This window comes from Hippopotamus amphibius, chromosome 2 (genome assembly GCF_030028045.1).
Source record: "Hippopotamus amphibius kiboko isolate mHipAmp2 chromosome 2, mHipAmp2.hap2, whole genome shotgun sequence".
In the NCBI taxonomy this organism is placed as follows: domain Eukaryota; kingdom Metazoa; phylum Chordata; class Mammalia; order Artiodactyla; family Hippopotamidae; genus Hippopotamus; species Hippopotamus amphibius.
The window spans coordinates 35,358,259-35,376,690 of NC_080187.1; the positions used below are offsets into that span (position 1 = coordinate 35,358,259).

Here is an 18,432-nt window from a genome sequence, read left to right on the forward strand (position 1 = left end):
GTGCTCCACAACAAGAGAAGCCACTGCAATGAGAAGCCTGCACACTGCAATGAAGAGTAGCCCCCACTCCCCACGACTAGAGAAAGCCCACGTGCAGCAACGAAGACCTGACACAGCCAAAAATAAATAAATTAAAAAAAAAAAACCACAAAGATCAGGCAAGACATAACTAAACTCAACAACACCATCAATCGACTGATATAATTGACCTCTATAGACGATCTCATCCAACAAAAGGAGAATACACTTTCTTCTTGTGCACACATGGACCATTCACCAAGATAGACCACATTCTGGGCCATAAGACACATCCTAACAAATTTTAAAGAATAGAAATCATACAATTTATGCTCTCAGACCACAATGGAATCAAACCAGAAACAATAACAGAAAGATAACTAGAAAATTCCCAAATACATGGAAATTAAACAACACATTTCTAAATAACACATGGATCAAAGAAGAAATCTCAAGATAAATTAAAAAGTATTTTGAACTATGATGAAGTGGGGTTTATCCCAGGTGTGCAAGACTGGTTCAACATTGGAAAATCAATTAATATAATTCATCACATCAGCAAGCTAAAAAGTAGAATCACATAGTCTTGATGAAAAAAAAGCATTTGACAACATCCAACATCCATGCATGGCAAAAACTCTCAGTAAACTAGGAAAACAGAGGGCAATTTCCTTAAATTGATAAAGAATATCTACAAAAAAACCCTCTGCACTTAACATCATACTTAATGGTAATAAACTTGAAACTATTATTACGATCAGGTACAAGGCAAGGGTGTCCCCTCTCAGCCCTCCTTTTCAACATCGTAATAGAAGATCTAGCTACTGCAATAAGGCAAGAAAAAGAAATAAAAGGTATACAGATTGGGAAGGAAGAAATAAAACTGTCTTTGTTTGCAAATGACATGATTGTCTACACAGAAAATACAAAAGAACTGACAAAGAAAACTCCTGGAACTAATAAGCAATTATAGCACGGTTGCAGGATACAAGGTTAATACACAAAAGTCAATCATTCCTATATATCAACAATGAACAAGTGGAATTTGAAATTAAAAACACAATACCATTTACATTAGCACCCCAAACAATGAAATAGTCAGGTATGAAATTAACAAAATATGTACAAGATCTATATGAGCACAACTACAAAACTCCGATGTCTGAAATTAAAAAAAAAAAAACAAAAACTAAAGAGATATATTCCATGTTCATGTATAATAAAACAATATTGTCAAGATATCAGTTATTCCTATTTTGATATGGATTCAATGCAATCCCAACTGAAATCCCAGCAAGTTATTTTGTAGATATCAATAAACTGATTGCTGCTAAATGGTTAATTACCATGCCTAGTATAAGCTAATTCCTGCACCTTTTTACCTGCTATGAGTGTTATAGTAATCACACAGTACTGCTACCCTTTAGCTGCCTGCGTGGCTGGATGGACCACTATGTTCATGAAAGTAGGAGCTATTTCTGTCTTGGTCATAATTGTATTCTCAGAGCCTAATTCACTGCTGGGCACAGAGAGACTCCGTAAATACGTGTTGAATGGTTTTTGTTCTGTTTTGTTTTGTTTTTTAAGAATTGATGGCTACGTTACAAGTACAATTTCATCTAATCAGCAATATCTTTAAGACATAGGTAAAAAACAAATAAAATTGGTCATTGGGAACCACTGATAAAGACAATAATTTTTCGATATGGAGACACTGAGGACCAAGGAGGGGCAGACCCTTGTCTACTCATGACATGCTAGGTGGAGAGAGATCTGGCTTTAGGGTCCATGTGATTTGCATTTAAATCTCAGGTCCACCTCTCAGTTGTGCAACTTTGGACCAAGCAAGCTGCCTGAGCTCCCTTTACCCCAGGTTCTTCATCTGTAAAGTGGGGAGCCCTGCACTTCTGGGATCAAGGGTGGTTTTGGAGATTAACTAGGATAATGTACAAACGGTGCCTGGGTAATGGCCGTTCTGTCCACGTCCTCTCCTGGCTCCTAGCCCAGTGCCTTTCACCGCATCACACCACACCACGCCACACAGGGTTCTTCATCAGTGGCACATGGCCAGTCCTGAGGTCACAAGCAACAACCTTCCTGTTTCTATGCCTCCTGCTCTCAATGCAGCGGGACAGAAAGGTACATACAAATGCCACGGGGTCATTGCTCCGTGTCCCCACGATGCTGAACTTCTTCACATACGAGTTCTCTTTGAGGGCTTCTGCGTACGCCTTGAGAGTGGGTATGGGGATATTCTGCAGAGAGAAAGGCAGTCAGTGACCAGCAGCCCCTGCCCGGGGCAGGTGGGACAGAGAGATGGGGCAGTAATACTCTCACACATACCACCTGATTCCCAGCAAGTCTCTGACCAAAGAGCTGAATGGACAAAGGGTTCCTGCGTTGCCCCCAAGTGGCTGAGATTTGAGGAGAACTTTCTGGTAAACAGATTGTGAAAATCCTCCCTGAAAATTTCAGATCGGACCTATAATTTCCTCTTTGTATGTGCAGAGACCGGAGGAGGAGGAATACATCAAGGCAAAGGATGCAGAAGAGTGTTGTGGGGAGAGCTCAGGCCTGGAGGTGTGGGAGTGGACAGGGGCTTGGCCTCCGCCCCAACACCTGGCAATGCTTCTGACTCACTGTGTGAATCTAGGGACGTCTCTGCTCCTCTCCGGGCTTGTTTCTGGAAAACTACGGTGTGGCATTGCCCTAGATGATCTTTAAGAGACATATGTCCCAGAGGATCTCATCCCTGCCACACGTCAGAGGTGCTGGGAAACTTTCACAAAGTGCTGATGCTCAGGCCTGCCCCAGACCAATAAAATCAGACTCTGCTGTGGGGAGAGGGACGGGACATTGGCATTTATTTATTTTTTTTAATCTCCTCAAGTGAAAACCACTGATCTAGTCCAACTACCTCACATGCAGAGGGGAAACTGAGGCCTGGAGAGGGCCAGGCCCTTGCCTGAAGCCCCACAGTGAAGGCAGGGCTGCGGCCAGGTTGCACCCCTCCCATGCCTCCCCGAGCCGGCATGCACTGTCAGGATGCCCGGGTCTGAACAGTGCCAGTGTCTCCCTCCGCGCACACAGCAGACAGCAGAGGCACCCGAGAGACAGCCTGGCTGTGTTTGCACAGATCTCTCATTTCAGAGAGTCACTTTAGCCCCCGTGGGAGCAGAGCATGGGAAGGCCAGGTGCAGGAGAACACTGCGGGCGCAGGTTTCCAATCTGATTGTGCCGTGGGGCTGGCAGCCACTTAAAGGAAAGCAGAGAAGAAAGGAAAGGAGAGCTGGGGAGTGAGGGGCCCACTTCTTATCTTACATCCACACCCCCTGAAAACTAATCCTTCTGGCTCCTGGGCTGAGCAGGTGGGCAGGCAGCTGGGACTGCTTCTGAGCTCCTCCTGCAGCCTGTCCAGGGTAGGACTGCCTGTCCATCTGTCCCCCCTTTGCCCTTAATGGTCACACAGGAAAGGTCGAGAGAGATGTGGGCCGACAGCCTGGACTACGTCTTTGGACATTTGGGCTGACAGGTCCCTTCTAGGGTTGCAGAATGAGGCTGAACACGTGCACGATACACTGGTTCAGGGCTAGGCCCCTCCCCAGGCTTGGGTTACCCCATGAACCTGGTGGGCACCGGGATTTTCCAGCGTTGGGATCCCATGCAACTGTATGTGTCTGACTCACAATTTTATCTCAGAGAAACTCTCAGTGTTTTGAAAAAGGTGGCGGGTTTCCAGAGCCGAAGCTGGGTTGGCCTGTGGTGAACATCTGGGTCTAATGTCAGTCCCCGAAAGAAACCAGGACCATTGGCTGTGCCGGTTTACACTGTCCTCCCTCTGAAAGGTTTTGTCTCTATTCCTGATCTACAAGCAGAGTCTAAGCAGGACCCTGCTGTCTTCGCACAGCCAGGCCCGGGTCATCTGGGTCTGGGTGGCACGGGACACAGCTTTCCCCCACCCCCCCACAAGGGAAGTGGACTGAAAGGGTCCTCACTCGGATGTTGTTGAGGTTGACCTCTTCAAGTTTCGGGTCGTTGTTCTTTATCCGCTCCAGCGTTTCCTCCACGTCTGTTGCATTTGGTTCTTCATCGGGCACAGGCTTGTATTGTGTAGGTTTGATCACACCTAGAGTGACCGACAAAAGGGAGGTGGCTCACGGAGACGGGGCATCACTTTCCCTTGACACAAGGACACCGGAAGGAAACAGTGGCAGAGCTCAGGGACTCAGAAGCCTGGGTACCTGGGGAAGGGGGTCTACAAGGGATGGGGGAGGGCGATGGGTGGGGCCAGGACTCTGGGCCCTTGGACTCTGCCTCTGCCATCCTGCAAGAACTGAGTGAATTTGCTAAACTGTCTGAACCTCGGTGTCCTCATCTGTAGAGGGTGAACAGTCATTCTACCCAGCGGGCACTTGCGAGGATAAAAGGAAGCCTGGATGGGAAAGAAATGTGTAGGCCTTCCAGAGGGAAGGATAATTGCACTTTGGGTGCTCTCATTTCTCTTTGGGGCCAAAATGCCAGCTTGGACCAATGCAGTGGAACAACTCAGACAATGCGATATCGGCACAGGAAAGGACAAGGAGACTCATGGAGCAGGAGAGGCACCCAGAGACAGACCCATGTGGATACGTGGACATATATGATCAAGATGGAGTCCCAAATCAGAGGTGAAAGGGTGGACTTTGCAAAGAGTGGTGTTGGGACAATGGAATATTGATTTAAAAAAATGAACGTTTGATCTCTTTTCACACCACGCACAAACATGAACTCCAGGAGGATTAAGAAGCGGCATGTAAGAAGTAAACCTCTAAAACTTATAGAAGAAAATTTAGGAGGATTTTTGATGATATAGGGGTGGGAAAGGCCTTCGTAAACAAGTCACAAGTGCCAGGAAAGGAAAAGGAAAAGGTGGATAGATTTGGCTTTATAGAATTTGAAATCTTCTGCAATAAGCCAGGGAGTGGGGGAGGCAGCAAGAGGCGGGAGGGTCCCTCACTTCCGAGGCACCCTGGCGCGGGGCAGGGAGGGGCGCTGGTACTCACTGTTGAGCCCCTCCTTGTTCACGATGGAGCTGCTGCCCAAGGCCTGGTAGTACTGCTGGTTGCTCATGAGCGTGTGCATGCCCAGGATAGCTGCGGGGACACGAAGGGCCCATGACGCGCCTCTCGGACCAAGAGCCTCCTGGGCACGGACCTTCCACGCCCCAGGAAGTTTTGCTCACAGAAATGGCAAGAAACACTTGCATGTAAACGTTTAAATTTCATTTGGTTTTCACGCTCGCCTCTATTGACATGACTTTCGAATCGCCACCCCCAGCCTAGGTTTCTCTGTCTCTGGCCTCGGACTCCTAGACGTCCTCCTGATGTCTCGCTGGCACATCCAACTCAACTTGGCCAAAACGGAACCCCTCTTTTTCGGCAACGGCCTCTTCCTTTGGCTCACCTTCTATCTGGTCACCCTGCCTGTCCCTTGGGGTAGACCCTCAGTCACATGGCATCCCTTCCTCCAAATCCTCACCCTCCTATACAGGGCCTCTCCTCTGTTCCACCTCCCACTCCACCACCTCTGTCCTGGTCAAGGCCCTATCAGTTCTTGCCTGTATTATCACAGCTGTGGAATCACCGGTACCCTGGCCTCAGTCTCTTCGAACCCTCCCCCGCCAGCGTTCAGCGCAGAGCAGCCAGAAAGATCTCTCTGGAAATGCAAACCTGACCACATCCCTCCTGTGATCAGTCATTCTTTCATCTGTTCATTTGTTCGGCATTACTGAGTGCCAGCATCATGTGTCCAGCTCCAGGGGGGTGGGGACAGTGAGGAACAAGAAAGACAGGGCCTCTGCTGTTTACAGTATGCTGGGAATGAGAAACGAAGCAGGTGCCCACACCATTAAAAATATAAGTGCTGAGTATGCTAAGCATTGTAAAGAAAAAGTTCAGTGTGTTCTGGGAGAAGAGAGCAGAGGAACTCGGGATGGGAGAGATGAATAGATGTTGGCCAAGTTAAGAGAAAGGAGGTAGAACATTTTGGGTAGAGGGATGATGGGTGGGAAGCCCTAGGCTTGGGGAATGGAAGCCCAGGGAGGGAGAGGGAACTGAAGATGCACAGAGATGAAGTTAGACACATGGCAGAGGGCAACACGCCCTCACCAAATGCTTATGTCGGGCTAGAGAGCACACTGTACATCAGGGACCCTCAGTCTGGTTATGCATCGGACTCACTGGGAATCTTTCGAAACTCCTGATGCCCAGAACTCCTCCAGACCAAGTAAACCACAGTCCCTGGGGCTGGGGCCAGGCATCTGCCTTTTTCAAAGATCCCCAGGTGGTTTCACTGGGTAGCCAAGGCTGAGAACCCTGCCTGACACCATCGCCCTGAATCTTTACAACAGCCCTCTGGAGTAGATCTTATTCAAATAGGCAAGGTCACATCCTACAGGGTCTTCCAGGTCCAGATAATGAGTTTGGATGTCTTTTTCTAGGTGTGGCCTGAGCAAGGGGTGAGATGGTCTGACTCAAGTTCTGTGACTGTTACTCAGGCTGAATGTGGAGCACTGACTACAGAGGGGAGGGATTGGTGCAGGACCATGAGGCTGGTGCAGCGTCCGCATGGGAGGATGGTGCCTTGTGACCCCAGAGCCTGGCTTCACTCGCCCTCCTCGGGCTGGCCCCGCTGCAATAGCCTTGTCCCTCACCCACGTCCTTTCTGCTCCAGCAAAAGGGCAAATGGTCCCTGCTCAGTAGATGCTCCTGCTTCTGCTAATGCTGCCCGTGTGCTAGGGATCCTCTCTCCATCGGCACTGTCCACAGCCAAAGTGCCCCCCCAGGAGAATTTTGAGATTTAGTAAATAAAAATACAGGATGCCCAGTTAAATTGTGATTTCAGATAAACAATGAATAATGTTTTAGTATAAGTACATCCCATTCAGCATTTGAGACCTTGTTATATTAGAAACTTATTCATCGTTTATCTGAAATTCAGATCCAACTGAGCATCCTATATTTGATCTAGCAACTCTACCTCCCCATCCTTTATGTTTGGAATAATGCTTCCTCCCCCAGGGAGTCCTCCTGAATTCCACCTTCTCTCTCTGTAGCTCTCTTAGAGCGCCTGGTGTCCTTATCACAGTACATATTCAACACAGTGTTAGAGCTATCTCGGTACATGTGTGCTTCCCCTACTGGACTGTGGGCTTCTGGAGGTTAGGGAAAAATATTATCTCTCTTCTACTTCTTCCGGAAGATGGTATTTGGTAAACATTTGCTCATGTAAAAAGAATTCCCCTGGTCATTTCATTAGACGTGATTTCTAGTTAGAAAGAGAACACGCGAGCTTTTAGTGAAGAGTCAAGAGACCCAAGTTCCAATCCTGACTCTGCCCCTAGTGCTGTGTGACCTTGGGTAAGTCCCTTCCCCTCTCTGGGCTTCAGCTTCCTCTGTGCAATGAGGTGAGGCCAGACCACTGGTTGTCAATCATGGCTGCATATACAAATTACTCAGGAGCTTTACAACAATACCAGTGCTGCTCCCGGACAAACTGATTCAGATCTCTGGAGATGTATTTTTAATCTTCTTGGATGATTTTTGATGCTTAGTGGGAGCTAAGAACCACAAGACAAGATGATCTCAAAGTACCTTCTGTTTCTGACATTCTAAGAGTCTTCCCTGCTAAAATTAGACTTGCCTGCTCATCGCTAAGGAGAACTGGTAAGGAGAGAGGCATCTGCACTGTTTTGAGCTCTCTGGGCTTTAATTTCGGCTGCGCCTCTGTGGGCAGAGGGAGCCGAAGCCTGAGTCAGCAGCAGGTGAACCAGATCACCTGGAGTCACCTTCTGGGGCTGGCTCTTCCAGCTCCCACACAGAGAGCGGCTTTCGTGGTGGTTCTGGGCTGCTGCTGGGATTCTAGGTTTGGAAAAACAGTTTGGAAAGTCTGCTGGGAATCACAGGAAAGATGTAACCTCATTTGGCTGGCTGGTCTTGCTTAGAGTGTATAGAGAGGTGGAAAATGGAAAATGCATTTTGTGCTTGGACAATAGCTTCTCATAATGGTCCAGAAAGAGGAGACAGAGGCAGGAAGGTTACAAGGAAGTGCTGGGGGACAGAGGAAGGAGACCTGGGCTCTGGTCTGGGGCTTGGTTCTAACTTGCTGGGTAACCCTGTCCAGGTCACTTCCACTTTTGGGGCCTCAGTGTTCTCACCTGTAAAATGGACTATGTTTGAAGGATGACCTCTTGCCTTACATGGGACTGAACAGCCACATGACAGTTTCTCATCTTATGCTGTTTGATTTTTATAACAAGCATCCAGGGCAGGTACTGTCGGTCCCCACTTTTCCAGCAGGCTCAAGAGGCAAATGGTTGGTCAAAGGCCATTCAGCGAGGACCCTCCTGGCTTCTAAGTTAGTGTTTCCACCCATGTCTCCACACACTAGGTCACCAACAGGTCTAAACTTCTAAACTTGCCCTCGACTTCAGAATTCTAAGGGCAGATAATATATATTCTAGGAGGTTATGTATGTCAGTAGCAGCCCTAAGAAGAAATAAAATGACTTTGCAGTTCAGAGATTACAATTCTAAGAAGGAAGGGGGGAAGGAGGGAGGGGGAAAGGGAGGGAAGGAGGGAGGGGGAGGGGCCAAGCTCAATCTCCACTGCTGAGCAGAATGCCTGGTGGCTAGGAAGCCAAGAGTCCCTTCTCTGGCCCTAAGCACCAAACCGTGCCTCTCTCCTTGCTTGGTTTTGCACACTCCCTGTCACCAGGAGTGAGTGATGGAGAAAAACAGCACATCAACATTGCTTGCTGCTTCATTCTTTGTAGATATTGGCAAGGCTCAATTTAGCACCGGGGAATGTGATTTCTTAAAAAAAAAGTCTAGATCTTCCTCAAAACTCAAAAAGGACTATTTTTGAACTCTGAAAAAGAACATCGAGTTCTCTCTCCTCGCTCTGCCTTGGCCGTGTTCGCTCAGTTGGTAATTCGACTTAGGACACAGAGAGAGCACACGTCCCTGGCTCCTCCAGCTGTCAAGCATGCGGGCTGGCTCGGGGCAGATGGCAGCAAGACGTTTTCCTGCACCCTAGGTACAGGTGAGAGAAGCTGGCCCAGGACTTGGGAGCAGTTGCACCAACCACTCCTGAATAAGCCACAGCCTGACCCTCGCAGAACCCGTGGAGAAACGGTGCCTCACGACACGCAAGTACAGCAGCAGCCAGGTGGTCTAGGACGGCCTCAGATTGTCACGAGAGCCGGAGGTGCCAACCGCCCGGGGCTGGCCTGGGGGTTCTGAAGGGTAAGTCTCCCGACCCTCAACTCCTTCTCGGGCCCTGCCCTGCCTGAAGGGTCCCCAAAGGTGAGCCAAGATCACACCCCTGACTGCGGAGGGGAGGCACTGATCGTGCACTTGCTTGCAGCTGACTCCCAGTGGCCTCTGAGCTACAGCCCAAGGTCACATGCCAAGGAGTGAGCACGGCCAGGGGCCAGAGCATTGCTCATCACCTTGTGATGGCACTTCATGTTGATATTTACATGTTTCCGCTCTGTCCTCCCCATCACATCCCGGGCCCAGATCTGATTCCTCCTGGAAGTGTACACGGACTCGTGAACGAATGAATGACCTCGTGAATGATGAACAAACAAGGAAACAAACAAGCGAGTGAGAGTGCATAGGTCTTGTTCCGTATGACACATCCACTGCGTGTCCTCCTCCTATCGTCACCAAGTATCAAGCCTGCCGCACGTGCACCTGTAAGGCAACGACTCAGAGGGGCTGCCTCATCCCCGGCTCAGAGCCTCTCTCCTACTGGGATGCGTCCCCCTGCCTAGTTCATCTCTACTCTTCCTCCTTCGGCTCCGCTTCGCTCCCCACCCTCATCTTGCAGGCCCACCACCCGACAAGCCCCCTTCTGCACTCGGCCCTCTCTCCCTGCGACACTCACTCCTGCTTGTCCTTCCATGAGGGACAAGGTTTGCCTCAGGGTTTGTTTAACCTCGGGTCCTCGAGGGCAGGAACCAGGCGGCTTTCTTACAATCAGTCCAGAGCAATCGGAGGCTTGGTTAATGGGAACACTCTGCCTGGGAGTCCAGCTGTGGGGAGCAGAGATGCCCCGCGGAACCGACGCCCAGTGCGCCCTCCTCTTCTTCCCTAATGAGTCATCCACTCAGGGCTCCAGCTACTCCCCCCCCCCCCCCACCAGCACTCCGACAAGATGTCCCGCCTCCAGCACCTCTCTCTCTTAAATTGACACACGCCAGAGCAGCTCTCCTCCTGTCCTTGCAGGCACTCAGCTCTGCTTCCTGGTGCCTCAGGCCAGAAAGCCTGGGGTCATCTCCTCATCTCAGCCTCTTGGCCTCTGATCCAGCTCTAGGAACAGCTGGTCTCTCGGAGCCACGTCCCAGATGCAGACCACCTGGGCCCTTGGCCTTACCTGGGGTCTGCCTCCTACATCCCCTCATCCTCCGAACACCACTGCCTCTCTGCCCAGGCCCCTGTTTTCATCCGGCCTCTCCCAGCACTCCCCGAGGCCTGGGTGTCGATGCTTTTGCGTGACACCTGGAGCCTTCCCTAATTCGGCCCCTTCCTCCCCCAGGCCAACTCCGTGAGACTCTGCCACGCACCCTCTCTCACCACCCTACTCTGGAGGGCTTTGTCCAGGTTATACTCGGTGGTGGTGCTGTGAGTGGACCCTGCGACCAAGCTGCCTGGGTTCAAACCTTGCGGGCAAGGATACCTTCACTGTGCCTACTTCCTCTACGTGGTAAAACGGGGACATCAACAAAACTCACTTTGTAGGATTGCTGTGGTCAGTAAATGCAGCAAGATATGGAAAGCAACTCCCACAGCACCTGGGACGTAGGCGCTCAACAGACGTTCCGCACCTCCTTCCACTGCCACAGTTGAAACAGCTGACAGACAACAGGCGTCCAAGCTTAGCCAGTTAACATCGGCGTCGCCTTCAGCGCCCCTCTCCTTTCCAGACATCGGAAGCTTATGGTATCATGAACAGATACTAATAATTATCTACGCCAACAAAAATAAAGAGGAGTAGTTTCAAGATATCGACACGGAAATCTAGCACAATATTGCAGCTCTATTTTGGCACAGGAACTGGCGGTTCTGACAGCGGAGTCATTTGATAGCCCCTCTGAGCTGCGTAATGAGGGGAGTGACGTCATGGAGGGTGATGGGGGGAGAAGGACCAGGATAAACACAGCCCCCAGGGTGAATCAGTGTGGAGACGCTGGACAACCGGGTCACCTACCCACCGCCCGGCTGCACAGATTAACCGGAGCTCGAGGGACCCCCGCATCAGGGAGCAGTTCAGTCAAAATACCTGAGCCTAATGTGGGATCTAATGCGACTTGTGTGGCTTTTGACAAGCAAACCAGTTGAGTATCCTGATCCAAGTACTCCATTTCCATCGGGTGACATCCTCCCTGCTGTGTACTTCATAGTGAAATGAACACCTTTCTCTCTCATCCTGACACCCTTCAAGCCACTGTCCTTTGCCCTTTCCCAAATGTTCTGCCTCCTCAGGAAAGGGTTGTCTGGACCAAGGGTCCACACACTGGCTCTCCTTTTTCACTCCTTAGGCCCTGCAACCCGGCTGTGGTCCCCCTCCCTCCGCTCCGCTAAGAACCTCATCAGGACGGGTGCACAACACCCACGAGAAGCAGCAGGATGTGAGAAGCAGGAGACACAGCGCCCGGCTGAGTCCCCTGGCACTGGCGGCCTCACCTGGCCTCTGGCCTCACCTCTGAGTCTCCCGACTGGCCCTGAGCCCTTGTTCTGCCTCCCTAGCTCTTGTGTTAGGCTCTGCCCATCTTGATTCGGCCTTTGGGCTCCCAGCCCATTTGTGGCTACCTGGCCTCCACTGTGGCTACTTCACCCCCTTTCCACTCCTCTCCCAAAGGCTTCTACCTCGGCCAGGGCCCTCGTCTCCAGAGCCCCAGACCCTACTCCTGCCAGGCTCTCCGCCTGGAGCTTGATGATGCGAATGACACCCACCTCTCTATCTCCAGCGTGGACCTTGCAGAACTCAGGACTTTCACATACAACTGCCCCCACTTGGGTGGCCATATTTCCCCAACACCTGCTCCTCCCTCACTGTTACAGCTGAATTGTGTCCCTCCGAAGTTGTTGATTTTGTCCTGATCTGTCCCTCCAATATGTTGAATAAGGTAATTTCTTGTCCCTTAGAATTTGTAACTATATTTGAGATAAGGTCTTTAAAGAAGTGGTTACGTTACAATGAGGCCATTAAGGTGGGTCCTAATCCAATCTGCCTGGTGGACTTACAAGAAGGAGATTGGGACACACAAAAGGATACCAGGGAACACATGCACAGAGGCACCCAGTGAAATATGGTCATTTGGAAGCAAGGAGAGAGGGCTCAGAGGAAATCAAACCTGTGGACACCTTCATCTTGGACAGCTAACCTCCAGAACTGTTGAGAAAACACATTTCTGTTGTGTAAGCCACCAGCCTGTGGTGTTTGGCTAGGGCGGCCTGAGCAGACTAACACACCTCCATTAGTGGCACTGATGTCCACTCGGTCCCTGGAGCCAGGTCTGGACTCCTCCCCGACCTCACAGTTGACCCTGTCTTTCCTCTCCCCTTCCCCCTTGCCTCAAGTCTCTCCCTACCGCATCCACTCTCCTGTCATCACCTGGGTGAGGGTCAGTAGCCCCCAAGACTGCAGAATAGAAAGACCACCCACCCCACTGGGCCAGGGAGCACACATGGTGGTGGGCACGCTGTGATCAGAGCCTGACCCCCAGTGAGGAAGGGACATGGGTGAGGGGGGCAGGAACCAGACAGCAATAAGAGGACAAGAGCATGTGGCCAAAACACTCTGGACATCAGGCCACCTTCTGGAGTTTTAGGGGTTGTTTGCGAAGATCACATGGAAACACACATGAAGATGGAGGGTGTTGTATGAATATGAGATATGGGGTGATTGTCTCAAAGCTTGGCCCTCTGAGCTGTGCAAAGTGGTAAAATCAGAGGACTTGCTCAAGCCCTCTGTGAGCCTCCTGGACCTGAGAGGCCAGCAGCCCTCTGTCTGGCCTCCTCTATCCTCTCTTCCCAGGCGGCCTGGGCAGGATGTGATCCCATGGCTGGTGACGGGCAGGCTACCTCCCACATCTCTCTGGGATAGGGTCTCATGGCAGCAACAGCTGGCTCCGTGGTGGGAAGAGTTTAGGCTTTATCTCTATTTTACTCATTTTGGTTTTTGATAATGGAATTCTATCTCCTCTAGTCCTTGTTAAAAACAGAGAGGGTGTTTATGTTGAAATAAAGCGCGCAAGGCTCACCTGCAGATGCGGGTCAAAAGCTTTTGGAAGACGTGGGGGAGCGTCCGGAACACCTCTTACCTGCGATGTCACAGAGTTCCGCATCCGAGGCGTTTGCCAGGGCCTCCTCCAGCTCCGGCTCCAGCGTCACACTTTCCAGCACGGGGTCCATAGGCTTCTGCTTGGGGACCCAGACCTTTCCTGAAAACACACGGGGTGCCTGTTACAGGGAGTGCAGCTGCACTGGGGCCCCGGGTGGACCATCCCAGAGCCTGTGGATCCCTCTATGTCGAGACTCCCTTAAAGCTTCTCCCTCTGGGGACCCAGTGCCAAACTTGCCCAAAGAAAGGGAATCTGAGATCTCCAACAAAGCACCCTTCATATTTGAAAAGAAGAACTTTATAACTTGGTCAAAGGAGACTGCTCACTATTGAAAACATTGGTCATTAATTTTAACAATCTGTAAGTAGGAAAAAAAAATATACAAAAGGAAAATATAATAGAATGCCAGGGTCTGAAATACTCTAAAGAAGGGTTCTGGTATGAGAGGAAAATTTAGAAACATTTCTAAACCAAATAAATAAAATACACTCAGATTATTAAAAGAGGAATAGGGAGAAAATATAATGTCTCTTGGGACGTTATATTTTTAAAGTGTCAGACTCATAACTGAACCAGAGAGCAAAGAGCAGAGAGGATGGTCGGTCACTGCAGTGTGTACCAAGAGGGACTGTTGAAGAAATTACGGGGCATCCATACGATGGCATTCCAGCAGTTATTATTATAAGGGATGGTGGAGATCTCTGCTTACGAAGAAAGGAAAATGGCCAAGACAAAATGTTGTGTGAAAAAGCAAGTTTACAAAATAGCGTGAATTATTTAATTCCATTTATGAAAAATTGCATGCAACATATTTATTGAGTGTTGTACCTTTCCTGGCGCTAGGGGGACAGCATTGAACAGTTTACAGTTTAGTGAAAGAAGACAGATGATAACCAAACATGTGAAGGTATCAGATAGTACTAAGCATCCCAAGGGAAAATAAAGCCGAGCAAAAGACTAGGAAGTTCCAGGCTGGGGTGTGGGTGAGGTGGGCTCTGCTATTTGGGGTTGGGTGGTCGGGGAAGACGACCTGTGAGCTGGGACCCGACAGAGTGAGGAGATGAGGCCCTCAGATTAGGGACAAGACGAGGATGCCCGCTTTCCATGCTCCTACCCAGCTTTGTACTGAAAGTTCTAGTCAGAGCAAATGGACAAGAAAAAGAAATAAATGGCATCCAGACTGGAAAGGAAGGAGTAAAATTATCTCTGTTCTCAGATAACATGATCTTATACGTAGAAAACCCTAAAGATCCCACACACACACACACACACACACACAAAAACAAACCCACAAAAACCGGGGTATAAGATTAACGTACAATAGTAAGTGGTGTTTCTATACACCAGCAATGAAAAATCTTAAAGGGAAACTAGGAAAATAATTTCATCTACAATAGCATCCGAAAGAATAACATACTTGGGAATAAATTTAACTTGTACGTGGAATACTACAAAACATTGCTGAAAGAAATTAAAGACCTAAATAAACAGAAAGATATCCCAAGTTCACGGATTGGAAGGCAATGTGAAAATGGCAATACTGCCCAAAACAATCTACGAATTCAATGCCATCCTTATCAAAATTCCAATGGTTTTTTTTTTTTCAGAAATAGAAAATCCAACCTTCAAATTCATAGGGTCTCCAAATAGTTGAAACAATCTTAATAAAGAGCAAAGCTGGAAGACTCAGCCTTCCTGATTTCAAAACTTACTACAAGATTAAACAGTGTGGCACTAACATAAGTACAGACATACAATACAATGGGATAGAACTGAGAGTCCAGAAATAAACCCACACATCTACAGCAAACTGATTTTTGACAAGGGTGCCAAATCCATTGAATGAGGAAAAAACAGTTTCTTCAAGAAGTGGTGCTGGGACAACTGGATATCAACATGCAAAAAAGATAAAGCTGGACCCCTATCTCACACCATATATAAAAATGAACTGGAAATGGGTCAATGACTTGAATATAATAGCTAAAACTATAAAATTCTTAGAAGAAAACATAAGCATAAATCTTCATGACCTAGATTTGGCAAAGTACTCCTAGATATGACAACAAAAGAATAAGCAACTAAAGAAAAATAGATCAATTGAACTTAATCAAAATTTAAAACTTTTGTTCATCAAAGGGCATCATCAAGAAAGTGGAAAGACAACATATAAAAGAGAAAAAAGTATTCACAAATCATATATTTGACAGGGTCTAGTATTCAGAATATATAAAGAACTTTTACAATTCAACAACAAAAAGAAAAACAACCCGATTTTAAAATGGGCAAAGGGCTTACAGACATTTCTCCAAAGAGGATATACAATTGCCTCTCAGTATCTGAGGAGAATTGGGTACTCAAGTCCCTTATATAAAATGGCATAATATTTACATATAACCTATGCAATCCTCCTGTATACTTTAAATCATCTCTAGATTATTATAATACCTAATATAATGTAAATGCTATGTAAATAGTTGCCAGGGTGCGGCAAATTCAAGTTTTGCTTTTTTAAACTTTGTGGAATTTTTTTGAATTCTGATCCACAGTTGGTTGAATCCTCAGATACAGAACCTGCAGACATGGAGGGTCAGCTGTACAGATGGCCAACAAGCACATGACAAGATGCTCAGCATCATGGGTCACTAGGGAAATGCAAATCAGGATCACAGTGAGGTACCACTTCACAGTCACGACAATGACTATAACAGAAACCAAAAACCAAAATGGAAAATAGCAAGTGATGGCAAGGATGTGGAGAAATTGGAACCCTCATATATTGCTGGTGGGAATGTAAAATGATACAGCTGCTTTGGAAAACAGTTTGGCAGTTCTTCAAAAAATTAAATGTAGAATTACCACATAATCCAGCAATTCCACTCCTAGGTATATACCCAAAAGAATTGAAAATGGTTACCCAAACAAATACTTGTACGGGAATGTTCACAATAGCCAAAAAGTGGAAATAACCAAAATGTTCATCAATGGATGAATGGACAAATTGTGGAATATTACTCAGTAACAAAAGGGAATGAATGAGTCTTGAAAATAATATTCTAAATGAAAGAAGCCAGACACACAAGTCACATATCATATGATTTAATTTATAGGAGGTATCCAGAATAGGTAAATCAACAGAAACAGATTGGTGGTTGCCAGGGGTTGGGGGCAGAGGGGCATGGGAAGTAACTGCTTATTGGGTACAGGGTTTTATTTTGGAGTAATGAAAATGCTTTGGATCTAGATAGAGATGGTAGTTGCAGAGCATTGTGTACGTACTAAATGCCACTGAATGGTTCACTTTAAAATAGTTAATTTTACGTTATGTGAATTTTACTTCAATTAAAAAAAAAAATCTGCTCACTTTGGCTGCTGATTGACAACAGCCTGAAGTGGGGCCAGGATGGAAGCCAGGAGATAGTTAGCAGGCTCCTGCAAAAGTCCAGGTGAGAGGTGATAGTGACTTGGACCAGAGGTGGGGAGGGGTGGGAAGAGTAGTACTGCCTACCTCTCAGAAGAGGGAATTACTTTGAATTACTTTGTTCTGTTATTTAAATTGTTTAAGGCAAAGATCAATTACTATATAAGCAGAACAGACAACAAAGTCATCTGGGAGAAAATGTATCATAACCTTCACTAGAGGTGGATCTGGAAAAGGGCAAATCAAAATGGCTAAAAAGAAAATGAAATGGCTAAAAGGAAAATTAACTGTGAAAATGACTGATGCAGTGACTACTGATGAACACTCAGTAAATATTTAAGACCTACGGTTTACTATGCCCCTACAGCAGGTGCCTCCATGAGGTGGTGGCTCCAAGACACTATAAGAGGGACTTAGATGTCTTCTGTTCCTTCATCTTACTAGTTGGGATATGGGTGTGATGACCGGAGCCTCAGCAGCCAAATGGACTATGAGGACAAGAATATATTACAAAGATGGCAGAATGAAAAACTAGAAAGGGTCTTGATTCCTAACGCCAAGACAGGTGCCTTACCAGCTCTGGAATGCCTAACCCTGTAGCTCTACTAAGTGAAAGAAAACTAAACTTCCATTTTAAGCCTCTCTTATTTTACTTTAATTGTTTCTCCAGCACGTGCAGCCAAATCTGCATAATGAAAATACCCTGCATGGAACTTTATTCTGATTCCCCCACTTGAATGAGAGGGAGGGAAAATCCAAATTCCTCAGGATTTTGCACCAGTTTATGGCTCCTACCACATCCTGCCAGGTCTTGTAGTGACTGAAATGCTATTTCCCCTCAGCCTAGGCTTGCTCTAGGCCCAGTGTGGTGCAAGTTCTCCATAGAGCTGGACTGAACGGCCCTGTGTCTGCCTGTTAGAGCTGGAAAGTCTCCTTCCCCACACTCTCTGTTGAGACCCACACTTATTCAATATACCTAGACTCCAACGATCATCATGTAAATATTTTATGATGCTGCTGCTGGTGGTGGTGGTGGTGGTGATGATAAACCCTTTAGGTTTGTCATTATATGAAAATAAAATAAATTCTAGCTACTCTCCTTGGGTCAGCCTGGTTTTTCAGGGGGTCACTCAGGCTCTGGGAGTCTGGAGAGCTGTTCCCGGCTCAGGGCCAGGGCAGCATTCTGTGAAGCGGCAGCAGGACTGGTTTGTGTACCACCCAGATTCACTTCCCCATCCCACATCTCATCTCCAGCTCCTCGCCTGGGAGGTGGATGGGTACACCAGGGAGCAGATGGCAGCAATGACTCGCCAACTGTCCACTCAGGCCTGCCGCTGACTCTCTCACAGCCTCAGCTTCCCCATTTTCAAATGTGTAGGTGGGACAGTGGGAGTTTTAAGGCCCTATGAAATCCAGAGATTTTATTATCTTCCCCTGCTGCACAGAAATTACTCCTCATGGTACAAGCACGTTGCTTAAAACCATCTTGTGCCTACACTGTCAGCCAGGCACACCCAGCCCTTATGGGCAAGGTCTCCTTCCCCTGCCGCCGGCTCCAGGATGCCGCAGACCACACAATTCTTCCAAAGCTCTGTAATCCAGATGTC

The 18,432-nt window shown here is 47.9% G+C and overlaps 1 protein-coding gene across 2 annotated transcripts in view; it reads right to left on the reverse strand.

Moving 5' to 3' along the window:
• Positions 1–18,432, reverse strand: part of TMOD1 (tropomodulin 1) — an 82,326-nt gene that overhangs the window by 23,893 nt on the left and 40,001 nt on the right. Inside the window, exons 4-7 of one of the 2 annotated variants that reach the window (XM_057720161.1) lie at positions 13,387–13,506; positions 5,061–5,150; positions 4,014–4,144; positions 2,166–2,273 (exon numbers count right to left, since the gene is read on the reverse strand). In XM_057720161.1, the coding sequence (XP_057576144.1) occupies positions 2,166–2,273; positions 4,014–4,144; positions 5,061–5,150; positions 13,387–13,506 (449 nt within the window). Of the gene's footprint in view, positions 1–2,165; positions 2,274–4,013; positions 4,145–5,060; positions 5,151–10,794; positions 11,024–13,386; positions 13,507–18,432 lie in introns of those variants that run through there. The other variant, XM_057720162.1, reaches the window with a different exon arrangement.